Source organism: Epinephelus fuscoguttatus, linkage group LG14 (genome assembly GCF_011397635.1).
Source record: "Epinephelus fuscoguttatus linkage group LG14, E.fuscoguttatus.final_Chr_v1".
Lineage (NCBI taxonomy): Eukaryota > Metazoa > Chordata > Actinopteri > Perciformes > Serranidae > Epinephelus > Epinephelus fuscoguttatus.
Window position 1 is genome coordinate 4,589,439 of NC_064765.1, and position 25,600 is coordinate 4,615,038.

At 44.5% G+C, this 25,600-nt stretch overlaps 1 protein-coding gene across 4 annotated transcripts in view; it reads right to left on the bottom strand.

Moving 5' to 3' along the window:
* The window catches only part of hectd1 (HECT domain containing 1), a 38,367-nt gene that overhangs the window by 5,785 nt on the left and 6,982 nt on the right, over positions 1-25,600 (bottom strand). The window contains exons 2-36 of one of the 4 annotated variants that reach the window (XM_049595268.1): positions 23,120-23,296; positions 21,129-21,278; positions 20,812-21,046; positions 19,220-19,447; positions 18,861-19,142; positions 18,488-18,758; positions 18,183-18,259; positions 17,880-17,978; positions 17,581-17,695; positions 17,144-17,318; positions 16,664-16,802; positions 16,097-16,267; positions 15,408-15,630; positions 15,048-15,311; positions 14,305-14,516; positions 14,041-14,187; positions 13,854-13,948; positions 13,394-13,499; positions 13,158-13,292; positions 12,846-12,985; positions 12,263-12,475; positions 12,020-12,130; positions 11,544-11,710; positions 11,229-11,405; positions 6,325-7,314; positions 5,166-5,387; positions 3,372-3,505; positions 3,095-3,251; positions 2,583-2,653; positions 2,240-2,391; positions 2,098-2,152; positions 1,272-1,503; positions 800-882; positions 543-670; positions 175-376 (exon numbers count right to left, since the gene is read on the bottom strand). In XM_049595268.1, coding sequence (XP_049451225.1) covers positions 175-376; positions 543-670; positions 800-882; positions 1,272-1,503; positions 2,098-2,152; positions 2,240-2,391; positions 2,583-2,653; positions 3,095-3,251; positions 3,372-3,505; positions 5,166-5,387; positions 6,325-7,314; positions 11,229-11,405; positions 11,544-11,710; positions 12,020-12,130; positions 12,263-12,475; positions 12,846-12,985; positions 13,158-13,292; positions 13,394-13,499; positions 13,854-13,948; positions 14,041-14,187; positions 14,305-14,516; positions 15,048-15,311; positions 15,408-15,630; positions 16,097-16,267; positions 16,664-16,802; positions 17,144-17,318; positions 17,581-17,695; positions 17,880-17,978; positions 18,183-18,259; positions 18,488-18,758; positions 18,861-19,142; positions 19,220-19,447; positions 20,812-21,046; positions 21,129-21,268 — 6,348 coding nt within the window. In that variant the 5' untranslated portion in view covers positions 21,269-21,278; positions 23,120-23,296. Of the gene's footprint in view, positions 1-174; positions 377-542; positions 671-799; positions 883-1,271; positions 1,504-2,097; positions 2,153-2,239; positions 2,392-2,582; positions 2,654-3,094; positions 3,506-5,165; positions 5,388-6,324; positions 7,315-11,228; positions 11,406-11,543; positions 11,711-12,019; positions 12,131-12,262; positions 12,476-12,845; positions 12,986-13,157; positions 13,293-13,393; positions 13,500-13,853; positions 13,949-14,040; positions 14,188-14,304; positions 14,517-15,047; positions 15,312-15,407; positions 15,631-16,096; positions 16,268-16,663; positions 16,803-17,143; positions 17,319-17,580; positions 17,696-17,879; positions 17,979-18,182; positions 18,260-18,487; positions 18,759-18,860; positions 19,143-19,219; positions 19,448-20,811; positions 21,047-21,128; positions 21,279-23,119; positions 23,297-25,600 lie in introns of all 4 variants that reach the window. The other 3 variants (XM_049595269.1, XM_049595270.1, XM_049595266.1) reach the window with 3 other exon arrangements.

A 25,600-nucleotide genomic window follows, 5' to 3' on the forward strand; every position in this document is an offset into this window, starting at 1 on the left:
CCTGCCTGTTAATGTGGAAACTGTTTACTGAAACGGTTAAATCAGTATAATAGTGAATGTATAAATGAAGCTGTAGGGGTCGCAGTTGTTCTTTAAACCTCACTCTGTGTGTGTGTGTGTGTGTGTGTGTGTGTGTGTGTGTGTGTGTGTCAGCGTTTTGTGTCGCTATCTCACCTCCAGCACCGACTTCCTGTCGGCATGCAGCTGCATGACGGACTCCGCCCACTCCATCATGGCTTCGCCTCTGGGGACTTTGACTCGCTCGTGTTTGAGCCGACCCACCCTGAACTCTCCGGGGTCGTCACGCCGCACCGTGGTGGACGGTCTGGACCGCTCCATGGTCGCCTCCCGCCGGTTCTGGAGCCACACAATCGCCCTGCGGACACATCCGGGGGTCAGAGGTCAACGATTGTGGTCAGGTAAAGAGACACGTCAGTGGGCAGAGGTCACAGGTCAGGACCGAAAGTCAAGGCTCAGGGTGGGAGAGGGAGGATATAGTCAGGGTCAGAGGTCACAGACAGGAAGTCTCTGTTAAGACTCACCTGGATGCTCCAAACGCTGTGCAGGTGAAGTAGAGCTGTCGGGTCTCAAAGGGGATGAGGAAAGGACACTTGGAGGTGAGCTGTTCACACCAGTCGGGCAGAGCTCCGCTGGCCAGAGCCAGAGGCTCCTGAGAGACAAAAAGCACACTCAGGTCAAACTCTGCTGCCGTCACACACAAACTTTAATGTTCACACAACAACACCTTGATGACACAAGTCATCACTGTTTATAAATCTGCTCTCTCATATGAACGGACCTCAATCTGCTGCAGAATCTTGGTCGTGATCTTCTTACTGGTGAACTCCTCTGGAGATGCGTTGAACTGCAGCTCGTCAAAGTCTGCAAAAAAGAAAAAGAAAATTCTCAAAACTGATAAAATTCAAATATACAGTGGCATCAGCAGTACTCAGAATTCGGTATTTAAGTGATTCTAATTTCTAATTTAAGGTTGTGTTTTCATTGTCAGTACTGGTTGTTGTTTGTCAATCTAGTAGAATCACTGCGGGAAAAATAAATCTAATCCATGCAGACACACCAAACTGGTCCACCGTCAGTGAGCGTCTGTCACCCTACTTTGTGTGGTGTCTCCTATACAACCCTTGTTGTTGACAGGCTGGAGCTGACCACTCAAAGCTCATACGTTTATTCATTAAAAGGAAAATGAGACACAAAGAATCTTGGATGAAGAAAAAGAAAACCTCAGACTTTAAAATTATGTGTGTTCGTACCCTCCTGCAGCGTGCGTGCGTTGGACGCTGCGTCTCCTCCGATGATGTAAAGGATGCGTAGGAGCTGCAGGACATCCTCCACCCCGCAGGCGTTCTGGCTGCAGCCCGCCTTCGCCTGCGCCATCTCCCGGGCAACGCACAGGATCTCACTGCTCTGATTGGCCGAGACAGAGCCGGGGCTCAAACCTCCAGAACGACCTCCTGATATACTGATACTGTGTTCACACAAGTCCTGGAGGAAGGAGAGAGGTCAAAGGGTCAGAGGTCAGCTGGGTTTATTCTGCTGATACTGATCTGAAAGCTTCTAAATCAAACAAGCTTGATGATTCAAAAATAAAATTATCTGATGTCAGATGTGTTTATATTCTGCTTCACTTTATTTTGTTAATTATTAAATACAAAATCATTTCAGTTTCACGTTTGTTACTGTAATAAGTCCCACTGATCGGCTGCCAAACATCAAAAGGTTTAAAAATGAGATGGTCAGAAGCAGACGTCAAAGAAGAGGGGACATCCTCCGTTTTTTCTGCTGCGCTTCTGTGATACTTTTATTCTTTTCTATTATTAGGTTTTGGTCTTTGGAGAGAGGCGGAGGTAAGAGGTGGGGCAGCAGTACAGATCTACACTGGCTACACTGCTGGAAATAAATCAAGAATAAACAGAAGCCTGACCCAGAATGATGTCATGTACAGCAGACATCTTTTCATGTTTATGTCTGTCCACTTTTTCAACCTCAGCTGGGATCATTTGTATCTATATTTTCTAAAACTTTGTGAGGGTGTTACTCAAAGAGAAAACAGTGATGTGCATTGAAAGTGTGACTCACCATCTTCCCGCTCTCCTTCTCTTTGTCAGAGTCCTTCAGCTCTCTGTACATTATCCTGCAGGACGAAACAGAACAGAAATTATTCATCTGTGAAACCATCAAACACCTCAGACTCGGACTCGGACTCAGTCATGACTCGTACGTGTAAGTGGGCTCCCAGATGCGTCGCAGTTTGTCCGTCTTCACGGCTCCGCTGCAGGATAGCTGCAGCAGCCGCTGGACATAGTAGAAGATGGTGGACTTGTAGTTGGACAGAGGAAGCTCCACCTCCCGGGTCGTACCCAGCCCCGCCACCTGAACGCACACATGAGCCAACATTTAAACTTGTAAATTAAACTTAAATCTCGTGTTCCAATTTCAAACTCCAAACTTTTCCCAACCTGCAGGATCTGATTGTTCTGATTACAGACTCAGCTCTATGCCTGGAGTTAAACCGTTCACAATACAGTCTTATAAATAAATAATATATTTCCTGACTTTCTTACCTTCAGGGTGAGAGAGAGGTGAGGGGACGGAGCGCACTCCACCTCCTCCTGAACCTCCGAACGAGGAGTTCCTGACAGAAAAAAAAGAAAGTTTAGATAAGTTTAAATACTCAGATAACATTTGCTTCAGTTACATAATCTAAGTGAGAGTATATTGAGCTGGGCTGGAATGTGGAACAGTTGACATCTTATATTCTGATCAACACAGGAAGTGATGACTCAAAGTAAACACTGGGACATCCTGAATCTCGAAGAGGCATTTGCTAGTATCTGATAAAAACCTTCTCTGAGCAGTGGTTTAAAAGACTGTAGAAATTAAGTTGTGAACATGATCAGAGCTTTGGATGTTTATACATGTTCATCATCATCAACCCAACAGATACTATTATTAATGTTTGCTTGACTTCATAACTTATTTCTTGACATTTTTGTTCTCGTTCCACTTATACATTACTGAGATCAATTTTAGGATCCTTCTTGTGTGTGTGTGTGTGTGTGTGTGTGTGTTGTACCTGGCGGGGGGATCTCCAGGTCGGTGGTCTGCTGGACGTTGGTTCTTCCTGGTCGGGGGTCAAAGGCGGGGACGAGAGCAGAGAACTGTCTCTTCAGGACGAAGTCGTCGTCCCACGTCCTCCTGCGACCTCCTTTGGTCTCGTACTCCTCCTCCTCCTGCGGGGACAGCAGCCAGTCATTCATCACACCCTCTGACATCACTTCCTGTTGCTCCACACTCACAGTGCCAGGTGAGTGCTGATCTACAGGCACTGTTTTATTAAAAAGGTCTATTACCAGGACCTCCTCGTACTCCTGGTCCTCCTGATTGTCGTCTTCGTTCTCGTCATCGTCGTCGTCAGGCTCTGGGAGGTCCTCCTCGTCGTCCAGCTCAGCCAGTAGTGTGTTGGCGCGACAGCTGTCCAGGAAGTCTGCAGGAGGTTAGAAAAGGGAGAGAAAGAGACGTGAGGAAACATGATGCTGGCTGAAGCAACAAAGGGAACATCTTAAAATTCAGCTCCACAGATTTAAAGCCTTAAGAGCCTCCACGTCAGTGATGAACAGATAAAATAATGTGAAACCACACCCCTGTGCCAAATACAACTACCGGAGATGACCAAAAGAACGTGTGCAGCCGAAACAAATATTAAATAATGAAGGTTAAATACACATTCTGGCTTCTAAAAGCCCAATGTTTATCTCACAACACAACACTATCACAATACTTGGGTGTAGATTTATTATGTTTTACAATTTTATGTTTTACAAAGTACTGCAATCCGATATTGGGGTACTGGGGGGAAAAAAAATCTGATGTCATGTTTTACTTATTTAAGCATCACAGGTAAGTCGTATATGCCTCTTCCAACTGTTAGACTATTCGCAAGGGAAGAGAGCAAGCGCAAGGTCTAGAGATGGTCTCAGTCACGGCTGGTACAAGTCGAAATCCCAGCACCAACATCACATCGGGCTGGATCTAATCTGTGTAATGGCAGCAACAGAAAGTTTGCTCATCTGGTGAGAAACCTGGGCTCGGCTTGCTGAATTCAAGTTGCTATTAGAGCAGCTGATGGTCCGTGTCCTCGGACTGCACACCATATTCTGCTTTCTCGCTTTGGGACTGTTTTTCTTGAGACGGATATCAAGTCTGGTTATTCATAGCTTAAAACAATAAAAGGGGAAACACATCTTAAAAAACAAATTACATTTTGTCTGCAGCACTGAGTTTGGAACATGTCAAGTATTGAAAGCAGTCAATAAATCCTTAGTCTGACTGTTTTGATTTACCTACTATTATATCAGGTATTTTCAAATTTAACTCATTAGGTTGGTCATTTGAGACGGCGATGCAACTCTTGTAGAGCTGTTTGTTCATTTGAGAAACCTGAATTACTTTACATAATACCAAAAACTGCGTTGCAATATAACACATGTATGTTAGATACAATTTAAGATATTTTTAGGGCTTTTTGCCTTTAATTGATGGGACAGTTGTTTTGGTGTAAAAGAGGGAGATAGAGAGGGGGGATGACATGCAGCAAAGGGCTGTAGGTTGGAATCGAGCCAGCGGCTGCCACGGCAAGTTCAAGGCCTTTGTACATTAGGTGCCTGCTCTACTAGGTGAGCTAATGGGTGCCCCAAAACTGAACATCAATGAATATCAGTTTCATTTTGTAACATAGACACAACTCTGGTATTGAACAGACACTAAGATCAAAATATTTAAAGAAAAACCAGGCTCTGCTTTTAGGATGTTTTAGGATATGTTGCTATTCTTGACATTTGTAGCCTCAAAGATAAATTGAGGAAATCATCAGTAATGAAAATAATAGTTTCAGACGTGCTCACACTTCATTTTGCTGCTCTTTTAAATTCACCTGCAATAAAAAAGCTTTTCAAGGACAGAGAATGATGTTTAAAAAAATAAATCATGTGACCTGTTCAGAAAGGGTTGGGATATGGGATATTTTAGTTTGCTAATCTGCTCTGATGTCAGAAGAGTTAGACAGCAGGTTAGCTGAAGCAGGCTGTGTGTCTGTGTGTGTGTGTGTGTGTGTGTGTGTGTGTGTGTGTGTGTGTGTGGTCACCAACCATAGAGAGAGAACTCGGCCTCCTGGCCTGTGTCACTCTCGCTGGACGTGGACGTCAGGCTGGTTGTCAGGGTGTTGCTTAGCAACTGGCCCACCGACAGACCCGTGGTGGCCGTGGCTACGTTATTGCTGCTGGTTACTATGGAGGTTGACATGGTAACGGTGGAGGTGGTGCCAGTGGTGGTGAGGTTAGGAAAGCTCTGAGCGCCCATGAGAGGAGAAGCTGCAAACAAACAACAAACAAACAAACAAACAAACAAACAAAGGGCGGTTAGTTTGTCAGGAACCAAGGAGACAAAGCTGCAGGTGAAGCTCGTTAAAATCCAGTCAGCTGACTGGAAACAGCTGCTGATTGGCTGGAGGATGCTCATGCTGTTTGCCCGGCAGGATGCAGACCGGAACATCTGGTCTCACATCTCACAACAACCACCAACAATCACCTCTGAGCAAAAACATTTAACTGGAGTCCAAAGTAGGTTGAGATGATCTCTTAGGTTAGACACTTCCTGTCACTTCACAGCGCTGCTGAGATGGTTTTGTTTGCAGCTTACTGGTACGTCTCAACCACCAGAACATTTCCAGGGATGCTGTTTGGAACTTCACCTACAGTTTGACCGCAGGAACCTGGATCCAGTTTTAAGAAAATTCCTGCTCCTTACCCACCAGTGTCTAACCAGAGAGCTTTCTTGGTGGAGTTTATCCAAACACTACACAGCTACAATATTCATTTGGCCTGCTATCAATTATTACTGTGGCTACAGTAGTGATTTTTTAATTAGCTTTTAACAGAAAGCTACTGAGCTAAGGTTCCAGCTAGAATTTCAAACTTTCAAACTAACTTCAGACAGAAAAGTACTACACTGTAGTATCAGTGTAGTAATACTGCAGTACTCACTGGCAGCCACAGTGTAGTAATACAACAGTACTCCCTGGCAGTTACGGTGTAGTATTAGTGTAGTAATACTACAGTACTCCCTGGCAGTTATGGTGTAGTATTAGTGTAGTAATACTACAGTACTCCCTGGCAGTTACGGTGTAGTATTAGTGTAGTAATACAGCAGTACTCCCTGGCAGCTACGGTGTAGTGTTAGTGTAGTTACACAGCAGTACTCCCTGGCAGTTACAGTGTAGTATTAATGTAGTAACACAGCAGTACTTACTAGCAGTACTCATGACGTTCCTGCCAAGTGTGTTGGTGTTGTTGTCGCTGCTGCTGCGGCTCAGGTTCATGTTGTTGGTGGCGTTGGTGCGTGACATGTTGGGTGCACGGCGGACGAAGGACTCCATGAGGCTGGCCTCGCGTGATGACAAGTTAGGCACGCTGGCGCTGGAGCTCATGGGTGCGCCAGCAGCCAGTAGGGAGCTGACGGACAACCGGGCATTAGCCGCTGAGCACAGAGGCCTCTGGGAGGGCGTGTCCTTACTGGATGACTCCGACACCGAGCTGACATCTGGGGAGCTCACGCTCACCAGGCCCATGGAGATTGCTGTTGCTGGGTCAGTTGCTGTGGATGAGTCCTTGTTTCTGGCTTCATCGCCAGGAGCGGGCGTGTCGGCGGTAAGCGTGCCAGAGCTGGATACTGAGCCAGACCCACCCTCTGCCGCAGAGGACAGCACGACAATCGGCTCATGTTGGTGTCCGTCAGCGCCGACCCCAGTTACTCCTCCCACCCCAGAGCCCTGGTCCAGCAGCAGCCCCTCGGCCCTCCTCTCCAGCCGCAGCCCCCCCGCACCAGGCAGCCCCGCTGAGGAGCTCAGGCTGATGTCGGAGGAAGAGGCGACGCTGCAGACGGAGCTGCTGCTGCCCTTCCTGCTGGAGGAGCTGGCCCCGCCGAGAGACGTGGCCCCGCCCTTGTCGGGACAGTTATTTTTCACCAGGCTGCTCCACGACTGCTGCTGCGAGGAAGATGAGGTGGAGGAGGACGAGGAGGACGTGGTGGTGGTGGTGCCGCCGCTGGCCGCCGGCGTCGCGGAGGGTCCCACCGTGGAGGAGGCGGGGCCTGAAACAGTGGATGAGACAGGTTTGGGTGACGGCGCTGTGGCAGCCGACTCAGGGTCGTACCCTGGAGCAAGCTTGAGGTCAAACTTCCCTTCAGCGCCCATACGGTAAGAGTTAGAGCCGCCAGCATCCCAGGTTACATCAATCCAGCCTGGATGGACAGAGAGATAGGAGGGAGACGGACGGATGGATGTCAGAGACCCGGCAGAGAGAGAGACAGACAGAGAGACAGCGACAGGTAGAGACAGGTAGAGACAGAGAGGTAGAGGGAGGTAGACAGACAGCAAAGAAGCAGCTTACAGTCAGAGCAGCTCCACACAGCTCCACACTGGACCAGATCACTGCGGGATCATTTGTGTGAAATGTTCCTTTAAAGTCACAATGAAACCATGAACCTGTTCTCTAATTTGTCTAATTATAACAATCACAATAAGTTTTTTATTAAGTAGAAATTTTAGAGGACATATTGCAGAGGTAGTTTTCCAAAACTAAAGAAATTCATTTATTCTTTTAATTATTTTTAAAGATCTCTTTTATGCAAATTTTCTTTAAGTCTTATGTAGCACAATTTTAGTTTTTAGTTTTCTGTAAAGTACAATAAAGGACGTGTTTGATCTGACTACTGTGCGTATCACAAAACTATATAAAAATATTAAAGCTGGTTAATTAACCTTAACACTGTAAAAAATACTGGCTGAATTTTTTCTGTAGCACCGATTGCTGAAAACTATCAGGCAAATATTCATGTTTGTAATCACTGTTTTAATATATTGGTGCCTAAAAACACAATATTACTGATAAATATTGAATGATTCCGAACCCTATTGAAGAGACAGGGGTCCCTTGTATAATATACACTAGTGTAGGGTAATGGATGATCTAAATAAAAGAAGAACATAATCAAATGTGATGAAGTACAGTATAGTTCTTTTTAACTATTTCTTAATTAAAATTAAAGAACAATCACGGCATTGCAAGATATACTGTTACCATGATATAATCCAAATGGCCATACAACCCACCCCTACCATGCGCTGTGGATTATCAGGGAATTTCTCCTGAGGGTTTTCACTTTACTGCAGTTCTTAAAATGCAAATGCTTTGTATGAATGTACCCAAGACTGTATATAAGGATGGATGACATGACAGCTCCCCAAAAGTGAAGCCAACACATTTCGATCGCCCCTAGTGGCTGGCTGCAGTATAGGTCCTTAACCCAGACCCCTCCATGTAAAGGCACACACGCACCAACTTCAGAGAGTTAGCTGTGACAAAGGCCACCTGCTGCGTTGCCAAATTTGCACATGAACACACCGCGGAGGACTAAAGCCTATGGCCAACTAGCACGTACATTCTGTACCTGTGTGAGAGGAAATAACTCTCCACAGCAGCAGACGGCAGCAGTCTGCAATTGTCATTCAAAAGCTGAAACCGGAAGACTGTCCTAACGCTAGTTAGCCAGTTAGCACACTAACAACACAATCCAGTGTTGAAAGAACAGAGCATTTTACCGTGTGCCATGAACAATAATACAAACCATCACTAAACTTTGTTTACATTCCTCACTTCCTTACCCCTGCACCGAGCTAAACTGCCAATGACAGTGATTTCATTTACCGAAGAGGCCCACTGGCAGGCTAACGTTCACCATTGGCCAACCATCGGTTTAATGTGTCAGGACCTTTAGTGTATGGAACAGGAGCCAAACTTAAAACTCAACATACACGTCAAATAAATTTTGACCAAAGATGGTTTCTTACATTTTTTTTTCTGATTAGTTTGGCTACAAATAGTTATTTGATGCTATTAAAGGGAGGTGGACATCATGACTGACAGCTGTGTGTGCTAATCGTGTGCTTGCAATCAGTGGTGCTGCTTGTGATAGGTTGGACGGGTGTATAGAACTCAAGGCCTTGGAGATCGCTACTGCACAGACTCTGGCTCCAAATGACGTCACCAGCGGGAGATGGCAGCGGCTGTATTCAGGAAATTTTGGATTCATTTTTGTATTTTTGTGGAGATGCATCCTCCAACTTTATATCCCGTCGTTGGTCTGTACATATGAAAAAGCCTAGAAAGTCCTCACTTAATATGAAGAAAGGAAGTGGAAAAATTCTGTTTCACTGTGACTTTAAAAGCAGAGGTTCCCAAAAGCCACAGGCGCTGCAATATCTATCACACTGTTCATTTATTGTGAGTTTCTAAGAACATCTTAAGTTATGTTAATGTTTATATTAACTATGTTTTATGCTGTGTTTCCAAACATATAAAAAGAGAATGTAAAAAGCAGAAACTGCCACAATCACTGTATAAAAACTATTTTAATTTGCAGTTGGTGGTCGTCAGACTCAACACAACTCTGGTGTTTACTTCTTTGTCTTTAAACACCTTAAATAAAAGCAAATCTTAAAGAAATTAAGAAATCTATTTAACATATTAGCACATTTTAACTGGATTTGTTCATTTCAGTTTAAAGATTTATCTGTCAATCTGCAGAGCACCTGTTATTTGTTATCGACCTCAACATAACATGATACAGAGTGAACGTTTAATCATGGGTTTGGGAACCAAAGCCTTACAGAAAAATCTGTTGACTTGTTTTAAAACTCCCCTCGGGGAGGTTTGTGGTCCAGGTGGAGCGATGAGAGAGAAAAATATGAACACAGTCACAGAAAATGACAATCAAAGCAAAAGTAGAAAAATATTTCTGGCAAATGCAAAAAGCGTCAAAGCCACAAAGAAAGAAATTAAACAACAATAATCCTGGTGTATGATTTTTAAAAATGATAATCAACAGAGCTGCTGGTGGCGTCGAACATCAGATCTGAGTCAAAACACAGAAACACCGAGAGGAGCGAGGCAGAGAGGAAGAGGAGGAGAGGAGGAGGAAGGAGGAGGGAGGAAGGTGTTCGTTACGTCCTGCGAGAGCAAAATTAAGAACTTTTATTAAGATCTGATGTAACAGTGACTGTCCAGGTGACCTGTTGGGAGACATCATTCACCTGTAAGTCACACTGAAAAACCTTCGTTTATTTTGTCCGCTGAGGTGTTTTTTAATCACTCCATCTCATTTTACAGGTTTCTGAGTATTTGGAAAAAGACGTCACATGTAGCTGACTTATCAATCGAGGTAGGCAGTGAAGGTGATTCAGTCAAGCGGGTAATAAGTGTAATCCACGATTTTGCTACATCTGTCTGAGGTCGTAGGTTTCCCTGTAAGGACTCGCTGTACTTTCCTGACACTGTTCCTTTTTCTGCAGGTGCAAAAAAATGTACTTAAAGTCTCTGCTGGTTGTGAGTTGTCCGTTTGTGGCTGCAGCTGGATGATGGATTAGAAAACTTGAGAGCAATAATGGAAAGGGCCGTCACAGTCAGCCACAGGAAGTTTGCTATTAATTAGCTAACTGTAAACTAAGCTAGCACATGTCACGCCACCATCCTAACAGCTGATTGTGAGTACGATTGCTGGTTTGTACAGAGACACAGACAGGGATGATGTTTCTATCAGACACTGAACACCACAGAGGTTATGTTAAAGGTCAGGTATTCGGGGAGAAAATGGTTAATGAAGACGTTCTTACAGGAACCTGCTGAGGACACAGATTACAGAGTAAAACATGAATGTTGACTGGACAGATATTTGAACCAGCAGGCTATAAAACTCAAATAAATTTGTACCGATGTTGCTGGGTTTGCATTGTGCATTATTTTGAAATTTGTGCTTGTTTTCTTTCCTTAGTCTCTGAATGTAATGTTTCAAAAAGCTTAATCTAAATAACAACTGAGGTGTTCCTGCACCAAAATGTGAACTTTTGAATTTCAATTACAAAAATACAAATGCAAGTTTTCTGATACAACAACAAACAAATATCTTTCCACAGTTGATCCTCTGAGTGCTGAAACACAAATCTGGACTCCTGTTAACAAACCTGAGGACAAGAGACGTTATTAACATTAACTCACTTCACATTAAACAGTTACTCTGGTTGGTTTGTGAATCCATCGAATCCTCTCATGCTGCAGGATGAATGATGAGTTTTTAAGTCTTCAGTTTCAGTGTCTTACCGTTGTGAGCCTCTCCGGTGACGGTGCCCTCTCCAGCAGGGTTCCCGTCTTGGTCGCGCCACTTCCAGTCGATGCCGCGGACAACCCGCGCCCCCGGGACTATGTACTTCATCACCTGGGAGCGAAAAAGGCGGCGCTGGCGACGAAGGTTGGCCTCTGCCTCCTTCACAGCTTTACCTGAAATGAGGAGGACAGAGAAGGTGGTTTATGTCAAACATTTAACTGTTAATAAGAAACAGTGGTAACATGATGGTCACAGAGTGAAGAAGACAAATGTGTGATGCTGTCCAGTCCATTACAGATGGTAGTTCTTACCCAGCTGGTCCTCACAGACGGCGGTGACGGTGCCGTACAGCTCGAGTCCGGACAGAGACAGGTAGTGAGTCTGACCGCTGGCGTTCTTCCCCATCTGTTTGATCCTGATGTGTCTCCAGCCCTGCTTCTCATCTTTGGATGGGTCCAGAGGCCATGTGGCCGTCGACCTGACACACACACACACACACACACACACACACACACTCAGATGAAATTAAGCTTAAATTAAGCTTAAGTTAATTAAGCTCTGTGTGCTGCCTTTAAGTCATGTATGATTATCTGTAAATATGAGCTCTCAGAAAAAAAACAGGTTCATGTCTGCCTCTTAGTGTTCATTTATTTCTAAGATAAGTGGGGGATTCTGGGTACTTTTTGTCACACTTGCTGATCAAACTTTCATCATGTATCCTGCAGAATGAATTGATCACTGCAGTTTATTAACTGATCAGTTTATTGGCACAAGAGTAAAGCTGTACCCCGGTTCGTTGAGGCTGCAGTCGTCTACGTGGGTATAAAGAGTTGTCCAGTTCTGACCATCCTTCGACACCTGGAACACCCAGTTCCTCAACGCAGAGCGGCCATAACCCCTGCAAGAGGAGAAGGAGGAAGAGAAAGGAAAGAGTTATCCCAATGAATGTATTTGGTTATGCTTGTTACCGAGCATGTTTGAGGATAGAGGTGCGTTTGTTTACACCTTGTGTGTTTGATTTTTTTTTTACCTGGCGTGTCTCAGGGTGTATGCAGAGGGGATGACCCAAAGGCCAAGGTCGACAGCGAACCAGGCATTCTTGTCGTCATTAGTGTGGCAGTTGAGGGCGGAGCTATCCCTGCTCAGGATGTCCTCCAACCGGCCATAGGGGAGGTTGCGCCCCTCCGATGATGTCACTACCACCAGGCCATAGGCAGCAGGGTTCACCCACTCATAGGCCGTCCTGAATGGGACACAGATGAGGTGTGATGAGATAAAAAATGTAACTCCAGAAGTCTGGTCTAAAACTACCATGTACTAATACAACAAATTATATTAAATTATATTATATTATTCAAAGTTCAAATCATTTTTAAGCATCTTTAATAAGTCTCTAAAGAGGGGAAATGTGAAAGACTAAAATGGGACATTTCACAGGTTTCATTTGTCCAAATGTAGTTAATACTGTCAGACCAAACTCCACTCAAAAATTAGCTAAATTAAATCTATCCTGCCTAATCGCCAAAATGTACATCCTGCATAAAATGTGACATTTGGAGCCTCAGCTTGCTTTAAATAAATATTCATAGTTTGACTGTTGTTGCTGTTCTTACTTGGCGTTAGTTCCGACCCAGTAGATGATTCCATTCTCGTCAAAGTCGTGTTGGTGTCTGAATGTGAAGGTCTGTCCTTCCCTCAGCTTCCTCACGAAGACAAAGGATGAACGCTCAAAGTCGTACCACTGCTTCGCCACCTGGACAAAAGAAGAGGAAGAAGAGCAAGAGGTTAAAACTGAAACTACATTTCACATCAGATTAAAATGAAGAGAGGTGATGCCTTTCATCCACTTAGATGAGTCTCTCTGTTTGTGTTCTCAATTTGTCTCTAATGTGTAAACATCACACTGGTGTTCAGTGCGTCCTCACCATCTTCAGCAGGTACTGCTCCAGAGACTCCACAGTAGCGAGCGGTTCCATCTTCAACATGCGACCCGTCCGGTCGATCAGAGCTGTCTCGCCTGGAGCTCGCTCCAGACGGAACCGCAACCTCCTTGTCAAGATCTGACGAAAACAAACACACTCCATTAGTTTGTCCTTCAAAAGATAGAAGACAAAGATTTCACTCAGAAACAGACCTGGATCCAGAGCACACTGCGACTCACCTGCAGGTTGTATGAGGATCCTGGAGTGTCGTACAAGTGCAGAGGTAGACGTTCTATTGACTCCAGGACAGCTATCAGTTTACGGATTAAGGCAACAGCTGGTCGGCTGCAGACACACAAACACAGCTCAGGTTTAATCTGACAGTCTGAGACAACAACAGACAACAGGTGGACCGCCCTTTGTTAAAGCCCCGTCACACCCACAGTCCTCCCAAACAGCTGCGCTCACTCAACTTCTTCTTGCAGTCTGATTGACAGCGCTCCCACTTATGTATGGTCTGGCCTGATTTTTTTGGCCCAATCAGAGCTCTAGTTTGTCCTGATGCGCTTCAAGTCAAAATGTTTTAGTGAAGAAGCATGTGTTTGAAGTACAGAGCATATGACTGGATACATGAGACTTGAGACTATTCCTTTAAAAGGTCAGGGTGTGAACATGTCATCTGGTGTTTGGTGCCGTTACCTTTCATCGTCTTCATTCTCACTGAAAGCCGCCTTAAAGACATTGATCCTCTCCATTAAAGGCTTACAATCGTGTTTCAGGTCCAGTTCCACACTCTGCACACAGACAGACACAGGATCTCTCACTTTACATCAGACGTCTCAGTGACTTTCTACCTTTAATGATGGTTTTTAAAAAGAACACTCACATTGTTAAGGACAGTAAACAGAGCCTGGACCAGGCCACTGCTACACATCTCATACGGAGAAATCGTGTTTTCATCTTTCAAAACTACAATCAGGTTCTCCAGAGCTGTTTTCATCAGGTCCCTCCATGTGTTCTCTCCTTCGATACACTGACAACACAAATCATACCAACATTAATACCCGCAGCATCGTTTATAATATGGGATTAATCCTGGTATCAAGAGAGCTGTATCCAGGGTTTTAGAAGTGTGTGTGTGAGTGTGTACCTGTCTGTTGGTGTGCAGCTCCCAGGCGGACTCCAGCTGAGTGGAGATGTTCCTAAGGGTGACCACTACTCCTCTGGGCATGCTCTCTACAGCTTTAAAGTGGTCGTCGTACAGCTCCCTTGCCATGCTCTTCACCTTCTGCTTCGTCTTCTCCAGCTTAGACTTCAACTTCCTGCCTCGCTTCCCCGTCCAGCCAGTCACAAACTCTGAGCCTGAACACACACACACACACACACACACACACACACACACAACGCAAACCAACATGAACGCAAGTCCAGATATCAGCTTTAATACAGCTGATCATTGATTTCTTTTAATATGCTACAGGAACACATTGGACTGTTTTAAACTGGTTAAACTCTGAAATATCTCATGGGGTTCCTCATGGATCCATCTTCGAGCCACTAAGATGAGATCAGCTGCCATTTAACAGGGACAATACATGATTGTGATTGCCATGTTAACGCCATTGTTATTGTTTGTAAAGCACTGCCAATGTGTGTTATATGTCACACTCGAGGCCGATGCTGCTGTGTTACATGTCATGCCCGTCACGCCTCTTTTGCTTCTGGAATGCCAGCACGCTGTCTACAATCACAAACTGATGTGACATGACACAGCCATTGTTTGGTTTTAAAAAATACAAAGGCTGTGTAAAGAAGGGACTTCATAACAGCTCTATAGCGCAGTCTCTATGTACAAAGGGCTGAAGAGAGCAGCTAGGAAATGCTGAGACTCACCCAGTGAGGTCTCAGCTGTGAATGAGTGTTTAGTTCCTCTGTTGGACTCGAAGACGAAGCCCGGCAGGTCTTCCTTTAGGATGGTGGCCTGCTGTCCGTCTGAGTTGTGGATGGCGATCTCTCCTTCCTTCAGGCAGGTCAGAGACCAGTTCCCCACTGTCAGCTTAGTGGGACCCACACTGGACAGGATGGGCTGGCTGGCTGTTACTGGTTTCACCTGACTCCTCGCACGCTGCAGCTTCTCCAGGAACTCACTGCGAGACTCTGTAGAAGGAGAGAAGAAAAGGACAGGAGGTAAGTGGGAGCAACATAAAAACCCAGCAGAGATAACTAAGTGTGTCCTGCGTCAGGTGTTCGTACCAGAGCTGTCCGACCCTCCCTCTGGACTCCCGCTGGAGTACATGGTGGCCAGCTTCCCATCCAGGATGAACCTGAACCAGCCGTTAGAGCCATTGGAGAGCTCTAGCGCAGCGGCGTCAGACCAGATGTAGAGACAGTCCCTCCCTCTGATGATGGACCAGTCCTTCCAGTGATAGGGCTTCCCCTGCTGGATCTCCCTCGCGTCCTCCTGAGCCTCCTCCTCCTGCAGGAGGAGAAAAAACCATACATGATATAAGTTAGATTCATTTCTAATTTCATGTTCTTAAACTGTGACTGTAAAAGATATTTTTTATTCCTTCTTTGGCACCAGTTTCACATTTCTTCCTTGTGTTTTAATATTTTGGTGCAAAATTAATATTGAATATTGAATATTTACACACTGATTTAAAATAGTCAACTTATAATGAGCTATATACCAAAAAATTATTTTTGTTACAGTGATATGAAAATAAAACATCTCTACTGTAAATACATAGAATCTAAAATAAAAAAAATTCTTGAATCAAACCAAATCCTTGTATGAATGATCCCTTGTTATCATAATATAAAATTTAAGTGTATGTTGCTTTATTAATAACAGATGCTGCAGTGACCACACTCAAAGGATTGTTAAATGGGTCGAGTCCCAAATCTGAGGTGACATATTAACACTGTCTCTTTCCCTCTACCTTCTCGGGTTTGGCTTCGTCCTCGTTCTCATCGTCGGACGCTGGTCCAGCCAGAGTGGACACCTTGTTGATGACTCCCAGTCGAGCCAGCTGGTCGAGGAAAACGTCTCCACCTTTATCCACCAGATCTCTGATGATCTGCAGAGCCAGGAGGTGGCCGTCGTCATCGTCCTGAAACACAGAGACAGTAGGTTTCATGTCATTTGTAGCCATGACAACAGTTTTGCGGTTTTCTGACTCCAGAAATAAAGACTTAATGACAGATTGAGCAACAAATGGCAACAGTGTAACGAACTGCAGAGTGTGTATTCTGCACTGAAAAGTCATCCAATCATAGGAGAGGAGGGGCGGGACAAATATCACAAGACCAACCATCACATTAAACAATGGAGGAGAAATGAAAACTAAACAAGGATCGGCAGGTCCATGTTCTCTCTGCACATGCTTCAGTCTTCCCTTCATAAAAAGCAGGTAACTTACTCTACCCTTGCACCGACAGTTGTACTTGCACAGAGGTGTGTGTCAGACAGTGTGTGTGTGTGTGTGTGTGTGTGTGTGTGTGTGTACCTCCTGGTCGAGGACAGTAGCAGTGATCTCCACCAGCACCGTGGGAAGGTTGTGTCCCGTCTCGCTATCACACACCTCCTTCAGCAGGACCTCACTGCTGTAGTGAACCATCTTCCTGATCAGAGCCAGACTGGCTTTCCTAAACACACAGAGACACAAACACACAATGTTAATTTCTTTATCTATCACATTTTTATAAGGAAAAAGGACTTGTGCTTTTAGTCTGCTCACAATAATTCAGCCAACCAATGACAGACAGCATGCAGCTCATTTTCCACCAGCTCTAATTAAATTAAGATTAGGAGTGTGGTGGCACGTGTAGTGCTTCAGATTGTGACCCATCTGTCTCTTCATCAATGCGGTGTAAGAGAGGGAGGTGAATCTTTCGTATATTTGGTAACATTAAAGAAATTCATACTATTATAGTTAGGGATGTCACTTTAAAAAAGAGAAGGCAGGAAGGTGGAGGAGACAGTTCACCTAATAGAAGGCAGCATGGTTTGCTGAAAGGTTTGTGCAAAAACAGGCAGAAGTCTCCTCAGGTAAATGGGAGCCATTTCTGGGTCTCCTTTGGGCTCGCTGCCCTCCTCCTCCTCCTTGTTCACATCTTTCTTCTTCTTGTCGTCACCCTTGTTCACTGGACACATCCAGTCTCCTGCAACACACACACACACACACACACACACACACACACACACAGAGGCTTGTGTTACCTCACTGCTGCTGAGCGAGCAGCTACACATTCTTTCCCTCTCAGCTGATTATGGGCGCTCAGCTGTTGATAAACACAGCAACATGCACCGTGATTTTTTAAAAAAGCTGCCATGAAATGAGGCATTTCAGGCCACAACAATCCCAAACACAGTCCTTGAAATCCTGGAGGGACAGATAATCAGTAGTATTGTGTGTGTACTAACCAGGGGACTGCAGTATAGCCACCACCTCACTGTGTCCTCTCTCCCTGGCCTTATCCAGAGGAGTTTTACCATCCTCATCTCTCAGGTCAGGGTTAGCTCCGTGACGCAGCAGAGTCTACACACACACACAAAAACACACAGATTACAATACAGAACACACACAGCCAATCAGATGTTTCGAACAAAACATGATTCAAGGTGAGAGCTGGATACTTTAAAAGAAAACTCAAACATTTCCCAGAATCTGACTCGTTGGTGCTGTTTTTACAATTTGTAATATTTGTGCAGGTGTGTGTCACCTTGGCTACTTGTGGACGTCCGAAACAGGCAGCGTAGTGTAGTGAAGATGACCTCTGACCTCTGTTGACGTCCGCCCCCCTCTCACATAAAAACTCCACCTGGAACAACAACAAACGTGTGGTTGGTCAAACTCAAGTTACAGCCAGAAAAACACAAACCTCATAAATAAGAGTGAATGTGAGACTTAACCAAATAATTTTTAACATTATTATTAATATTAATACATCAGCAGGTGTGTCTGATAAACAAAGGTGTGATTTAAATAAAAAGCTTAGTGTGTCCGAGTTGATTTTTATTTTTACCATTTCCTGTGTGCCAAAAGCTGAGGCCCAGTTGAGCAGCGTCTGTCCAACATCGTCCATGAAGTTCACCTCAAAAGCTGCAACACAGGAAAAACAAGACAATGGCAGCAATTTAGCAGAATGTTGTGACAATGTGTTGTTTTTTTCTACTTAATTAAAAGGATAAGTTCAGTGTTTTTCCAACCTCGACCTGTTTGTGAGGGACTAACAGGAACGAGTGTTGTTGAAATTGGTCCAGTATTGAGAGTGAGCCCAACTCCTACTTCTCCACTCATCACAGGTGAGATCAGCATCTGCGTTCTTACCTCCAGTGTCGATGGCGTCGATCAGAGCGTCGGTGTCTTTGCTGCGGATACAGTCGATGAGCTGTCGGTGGGATCTCTCCCCTGAACTGTCCAGGCGTCGCAGGCCGGGGATCCGACCCGTCGACCCCGCTGTAGATTTGGGAAGCGCCTTCCGTCCCTCAAACAGGAGCACCAGCAGGAGGTCCACCAGCCGCATGGTGTCCAGCACACAGCGCTCGTCTCCTCCTAGAGCGGACTCCATCGAGTCGGGCAGCGCCGAACGCAACAGATCCTGGAGATGGTAGAGAAGGGGACGAGAGTGAATCAGACAATGTTAGATACACGTTTTATTATTCCAGTTTCCTGTTTTGGTGCTTGAGGTGATTTGACCTACATGTGTAACGAGTGGCGACCCTCTGCACAGCGTGGACAGCAAGCTGACGATGGTCGACACCTGGTTGCTCAGTTTGGAATCCGGGGCTGGGGGTGCAGCACCTGTTGAGGTCCGGCCTGGTTTACAGGAAGAGGCGGGGCCGGACACAGTGCCGCCGGCAGCCGCCATGCGGGAAAGCAGCTCTTCTGTCAGTCCATGTTTGGCTAAAGGGGCAGGGTCCACACCGCGGCGAGTGAACCTGTCAGCTAATGAGGCGAAGCAGCGCAAAGCACCGTCTGACACCTGGAGGACAGAGAGCGGTTAGTTAGTTCTGCTGAGAGACCGGCTGCTGAGACACAAACTGCAGACTCCTGGGTTACCTGGTGGTCTTCATGTTTGAGGAGGCTGGACAGAGACTCGACGCAGGTCTCCAGAGACGAGTCCTGAGGCTCCATCTTGCTGCAGAGTCGGGACACCACGGCCATGGCTGAGTGCAGAGTGTCTTTGTGAACCAGATGACCGCTGTCTCTGATGAAACTCAGCACACAGTTCAGACCGCCGGCCTCGAACACGGCGCCAGACTCCCTGGTACAGATCAGCTCCAGCACCTGCACAGCAAAAACAGAACTTAGCATGAAATGCTCTCCAACTGTTGGTGTCTCTGAGCCGGATGTCAAACCTTTCTGAATAAAAAGTAAAAGATAAATCATAAAAACAGATTAATTCTGTGTCGGAAGTTTTAAATGGATGTTAACTGACTGCTCTTCTTCTCCCTGGAAAGGTCTGAGGTCTACACCGTTGCAGGGAGATGAAACTTGGTGACTAAACAGCAATTTTACAAGTTAGGGCTCCAGGGTGTGATCATTTAGTAAGACTCAATATTTCCACTGGCCACACTGGTGCACCTCATGTCCAGTTGAAACATGCAACAATGAGAATTGGGAGCTCCTTCCACTCTGAGCAGAGGACGAGATCAGCTGCCATATGACAGGTACAGTAAATAATTGTTGCCGTTTTTTGCTGTTGTTATTGTTTAGAAAGCACTGCTGACATGTTTGTTTTATGTGTCACTAGAGGCTGGTGCTGTTGTGTTACATGTCACACCCGTCACGCCTCTTTTGGTTCCGCAATGCTGGCATGCTGTCTGTAATCACACACTGGAGCTGCATGATGCCGCCGTCATTTGGTTCTATGTAAAAATGCAAACGTGGCATAAAGACTGGACTTCACAGCAGCCCTTAAACACTGTCTCTGTATGAAAAGGGCTAACGACACAAAGAAGGGTAGAAGTAGAAGAAGATATTTAACATTTAGTGGAAATAATACTTTTTTTATGCTGTCAGGTGCTTTTTGATCTTGTGAAAGAGAATCTTTCTGCTTCTATCAGCGGAACAGATCAGACAAACTGAGGCCTAAAGACAGAACACAACTGTCCTGTGATGTGTATTAATAAACCTCTGGCAGCACATGGTACTGAGTCTCCTGCTTGTGGTTTGACTCCACTTCAAAAACACACACCAACACAGGAGCAGGCTGATCTCTGATCAGGTGTTATTATCATATCACAGCCTGCGTTAACCCCGTGTTATCTGCCTCCCTGACACACTGGCCCTGTTCAGGACTGTGACTGATAACTGAGACAAACAGACACTCGTTGATGAGATTTCACTGGAACAAAAACACACAGCTGTTTCCTGATCCAGCTTCAAAACTGATGACATCACAGCCTTGAACGACAGGATAACGGCATGAAAACACTGAAGCGGCAGAAACACTGTCTCACTCTTCTTTACTGCCTGACACAGAGCTTTTTCACTGGGGAGAGGAAAGTGCTGCAGGAATTAAATCTCTAAAATTATCATCATGTCCGCAGGTTAGCAGACAGCCTGGCCCCTCAGCGAAGTCACGTCTCAGTAAATAACGCAGACTGTAAAAGCTCCTCATATCGACGACAAAACTCTCGTCCTCGTACCTTGACACACTGCTCGGCCAGGTCTCTGCTGGTCCTGTTGTTCAGCTCCACCACCACCAGCCGGTTGCACAGCGCCTTGATGGCTCCATCCACTCCCACGATCCTCCGGGTGCACTCTGCCGACACATCCAGGTAGTAGGTGATGGCTCTGGCTGTGACCTCCAGCACGTTATCTGGAGCGCTCTCGTCCAGGAAGATCTTACAGAGCGCTGGGAGGAATGTCCGAGGAGGACAGCTGAAACAAGAGAGGAGAGAGACGGTCAGTCAGCTGACCTCTGACCTCCTGACTGCGTTATCATTTAGGAGCATACACTCACGTCTCAAAGCAGCGGTCCACGTTGTCAGACATGAGCAGCAGCATGCAGAGCTGCTCCAGAGCGATGAGCTGCATGTCCCGCTCATCGCCCTGCCCCATCTGCAGCCACTCCAGCAGGGTGTCTGGGTCCACGTCCGCCATGATGGTTAGCCTACAGGGACAAAATTATACATAACATAGACCTTAGTGTAATTATACAGGTAGTTCATACATTAGTGTAATTATACATGTACCAGTCATTCTGTACACCCGCTTATTCTGTTTAGAAGAACAGGAGCTGGATGCTATACCAGCATGCACTGGACAACACACAGTGCAGTACTTTCAACACATGTGAGCATCTGTTTTCAAATACATGCGATTATTTTGACAGATACTGAGATTGTGATACAAGTCACAATAATAGTTCAACAATATTCAGAAGGAAATCAGGACGTGTGAGTTGAGTAATTGGAAAAGTGAAGTGAGTGTGAGTTGGGTGAAGTGGAAAGTAAGTCTTATTTTCTGTTATACTGTACAAACTGTGATGACTTAAGAGAACTAATGACTCATAAAATGGCTCGACCAAACCCTGACATTTTCTAGTGACCAAAAACTAGAAAAGCTATTTAATTTTGATGGGTTTAAGTTTGCAAATGTTGCAAAAGCCTTGAAGAAAATGACAAGATAGCCCCTTTAATAAGTACTTATCCTGATTCGTCAGTGCCACTCAGTAACACAATGATGATCTGATTATTTAGGATGCTTTTGTCACTGCGCTACATTTTTTCCATTTTCTTTTTTCTTTATATTTTCTGAAAATCAGAGATGCACGATACTGGGTTTTTTTTTTGCTGGTATCCGATACGCTAATATATGACAACTCATTTGGCTGATAACCGATACCAATGTATGCACATATTATGGAAAATAATCCAACTTTCTATGATTGTACCCTGTTTACTTAGTAGAGGTCAGGTTGAATGGATGGTAATTTGCTTTTTAAGTTGCCAGCCTATCACGGGGGCGTATCACGTTTTTTTTTTTTCTGTGAAGGGCCTCGTTTGGCAGCTGCCTCTGGATTTACTGTGGTCAGAACGGTGCCAAGTCGTAGTAACAGATTCGCTCCTCCAACCTCCAATGTACATACTACGAAGACTTTCACAGACTGTAACGGTGACACATCTGTGGGTCCAGTTTGTTAATAGACCGCAATGATTCGTACATTATTCTCAGTCGTTTTGCACCAAAAAGTAACGAATAAAAAACAATTAAGACCCGTTATCTTTGGTTAATGGTCCTTTCATCGTCATTTACAACCACGCCACAGTTTCCGCTTTGTTGCTCTGGTGGTAGATAACACAGAATGAGACGACTGTGAGTGGGGTCACACATATTCATCTTATCATTTGTTTATCTGTCTGTTTCAATTTCGGCGGTTTGTATTCTCATACATACTATATATGTATATATTTCAGATATCTTTTTTGTTACCTGTGCTGTATCATTTACCTGAAGTTTTCTACATGTTCACTTTGTCAATTAAAAAAAGAAATCAGATTGTCATATCTGCATAAATTGGCTGATTCCGACATTTTAATTTTGAAGCCAGTATCGTCCGCTACCGATGACATGCCGATGTTATTGTGCATCCCTATTGAAAATATGTACGCTGGACTCTGATTCTGGCTCGTTTCATTTGATGGTGTCTTGTAGCCCATGTGAGCTGGGCATAACTGTTTACATGACACAATAACAAAAAATTCATTCATTCAGTGAGGCGCACACACACAGCTGCACTTCAGCTGCATCAAATCCTCCAGTATAGATAATCTGATGCTGACCTCTTGTTTTAAATGCTAAATTACTGGTTGCACCTTATTCCTGTGCTGACACTCATTTGCTGTGATGCAGTGAGTTCAGGAAAAAGGCAGGTCTTAAATCAGCTTCTATTGTTCCCTTGAATGTTATTCAAACTCTCACGTCCTCTGTCAGCATCACCTGACCTCTCACCTGGCTCCCCGATGGCTACCCGGTCTGGCTCAGCGCCCAATCACTGCTCACAGTTCTGTCGCTGTTTGGGACTCATCCAACCAACCGGACGGAGGGAGAGAGGAAACGCGGACAAGAGCAGAAGAAGAAGAAGTCGCTCACTCTCACAGGGGTTTCTGGGACATGTAGACTCTTCACCTGCAAACAGAACAAGGGAGACATTTAAATAACTGACACCAGAGGAAGAAATCAACTTCATTACCTCATTCAAAGAGGAACTAAAATAAAATTAATTATTAATCACTGCCTAAACAGCACAGAGGGTAATTCCTGGATGACTGAGGCTTGTTTATACATGTGTATAATGGTGATGATTGCAGGAAGGTATTCATGACAAAGAGGGGGAACACAGCATCTTTGCTTTCACCGTGTTCTGTGTCACACAAGCAGAGCAATTTCACCTTCAGGTAACTTTATTTTGTACACGCAAAAGAATCTGACATTTGTTAAACTGATATCTGCTGAATGACAAAATACAATTAGTATTATTCCCACTGTGTTATTTCTGCCTTAGCTTCTACAGCTTTTGCAGCCATAGTACAGCCTTCTGTCAGCTCAAGGAAAACTGAGTCAGGACTGGGTTCATGAACGTCACGGTGCAAAGAGCACATTCAAGCATCTTCAGAAAAATTGGAAAAATTAGTTCCTGACAAAGAAAACTCACACTTATGCCCCCTGAAGTCACACAACTCAAAAAGTCTGTGGAAATTTTGGTACACCACTTGCTGATTTTGGTGTCATATACACAGAAACATGGCACACGAAAAGTAAATGTTTGACTGATGATGACAAACATTTTATTAATTCAGTGTTTTTGTTTACAGGTAATTTGTAACATGGTATAAGGTTGTAACTATCCACAGAAAGCGATGTGCATTAGTTAAAAAGTTATTTATTCACTTTATTTAACCCATATTTAACCAGGCAAGTCCTGTAAAGATCAACAATCTCTTTTTCAAGGGAGACCTGGCCAAGACTGCAGCATTAAAAAAAGTTACAAACAACAATATAAAACATAAGAGATATAAAGTAACATGTAGAAATCGCAAGTACCAACAGATGCATTCACCCTTGTACTTGTGAGAGCTTCAAAATCAGGCATAGAGATCAATTCTCTTAGTTTCAAATCTTTTCTGTTCAATTAAAGTGCAAATGTATGATTGGAGTTTACCAAGTATGGCCAAAGATGGCCAACTAGCCCTGGAATAAAGCATGATGGTATTACAGTTTGTATCAGTGCAAGCAATGTGCAGATGCATTCATGTACAACAGATTGCTATAATCCAGAACTGGTAAAAAAAAACAAAAAAAAACGTAGCAGCAACTGGTCTTTTCCTGGCCTCGGAGGTAAAACAGGACTTGTTCCTGAAATAAAACCCAAACTTTGGCCTCAGCTTTTTAAGATTATCAACTTAAGGTTAAAAGAAAGACAGTCGTCAAGCCAAATACTGAGATGGCTGCAACAAGAGACAACTTCTAACTTATTTCCTTGGGCAGTAATAACATCAGGAGTGTTCACAGGCTTCTTCCTAGCATTTAAAAAACACATTACCTTCGTTTTTATCAGCAATTAAAACTAGTTTTAGTTTTGAAAGCAGAATCTGGATAAAATTAAAGACAGCCTGCAATCTGACCACAGCCTTCATGATGGAGGAACTGGCACAATTTATCACTGTATCATCTGTAAAAAAAAAAAAAAAAAGTCAACACCAACCAAGTTCTGACCTAAACTAATTATATAAATAAAGAATAACCTATTAACCCTGATAAATATGGCTTTACCTGACTTGTTAAGAGGCTGAATACTGGAAACAGCTATGTAAATGCTCGAGCAATAAAATACAACACATCATCTTTGTAGCATCCATGTTGTTTCCATATTACAACTTAAAAGCTTGTGAACACACTGAAGTCAGAATACAGAATTCCCAACTCAGGAAATGGGACATCCAAGGAGCACGTGAATGCACTTTAAATCCATAGTGAAAGCTCTACACCCTCTTAGCACAGCTGACACTGAGAGAAATAAAAATAAGATGTCTCCATTCCTCACAAAACACAGTGCCTGAAAAGAACGGCAACTTGTTCTGATTTGTAAAAGAAGGGGATCATTCCTGGACAGCAGATCAGCTGCCAAAGCTTTCCAGGTAGGATTAAAGTCACCACGTGCTAAACCGTGCGCCTGATTAGACTGTATCAGGGTAATTCGACAGTTACTGAATAGAACCTGCACCTAATGGATTGAAAGGTCTGGGATGAACCCCCCCCCCCCCCCCCCCATAAAAAAAAACAACTAACAGCCTGACAGCAGTAAATAAAAATCTAAACAAGCATGTGTGCGATATTAACTCCATGTTGTCGTGACACGCTCTGAACTCTGATGTGGTTTTCTGTTCAAACAGCTAATCTGAATCTCTGAGCCTCTACACCCTGGCTTTAGTC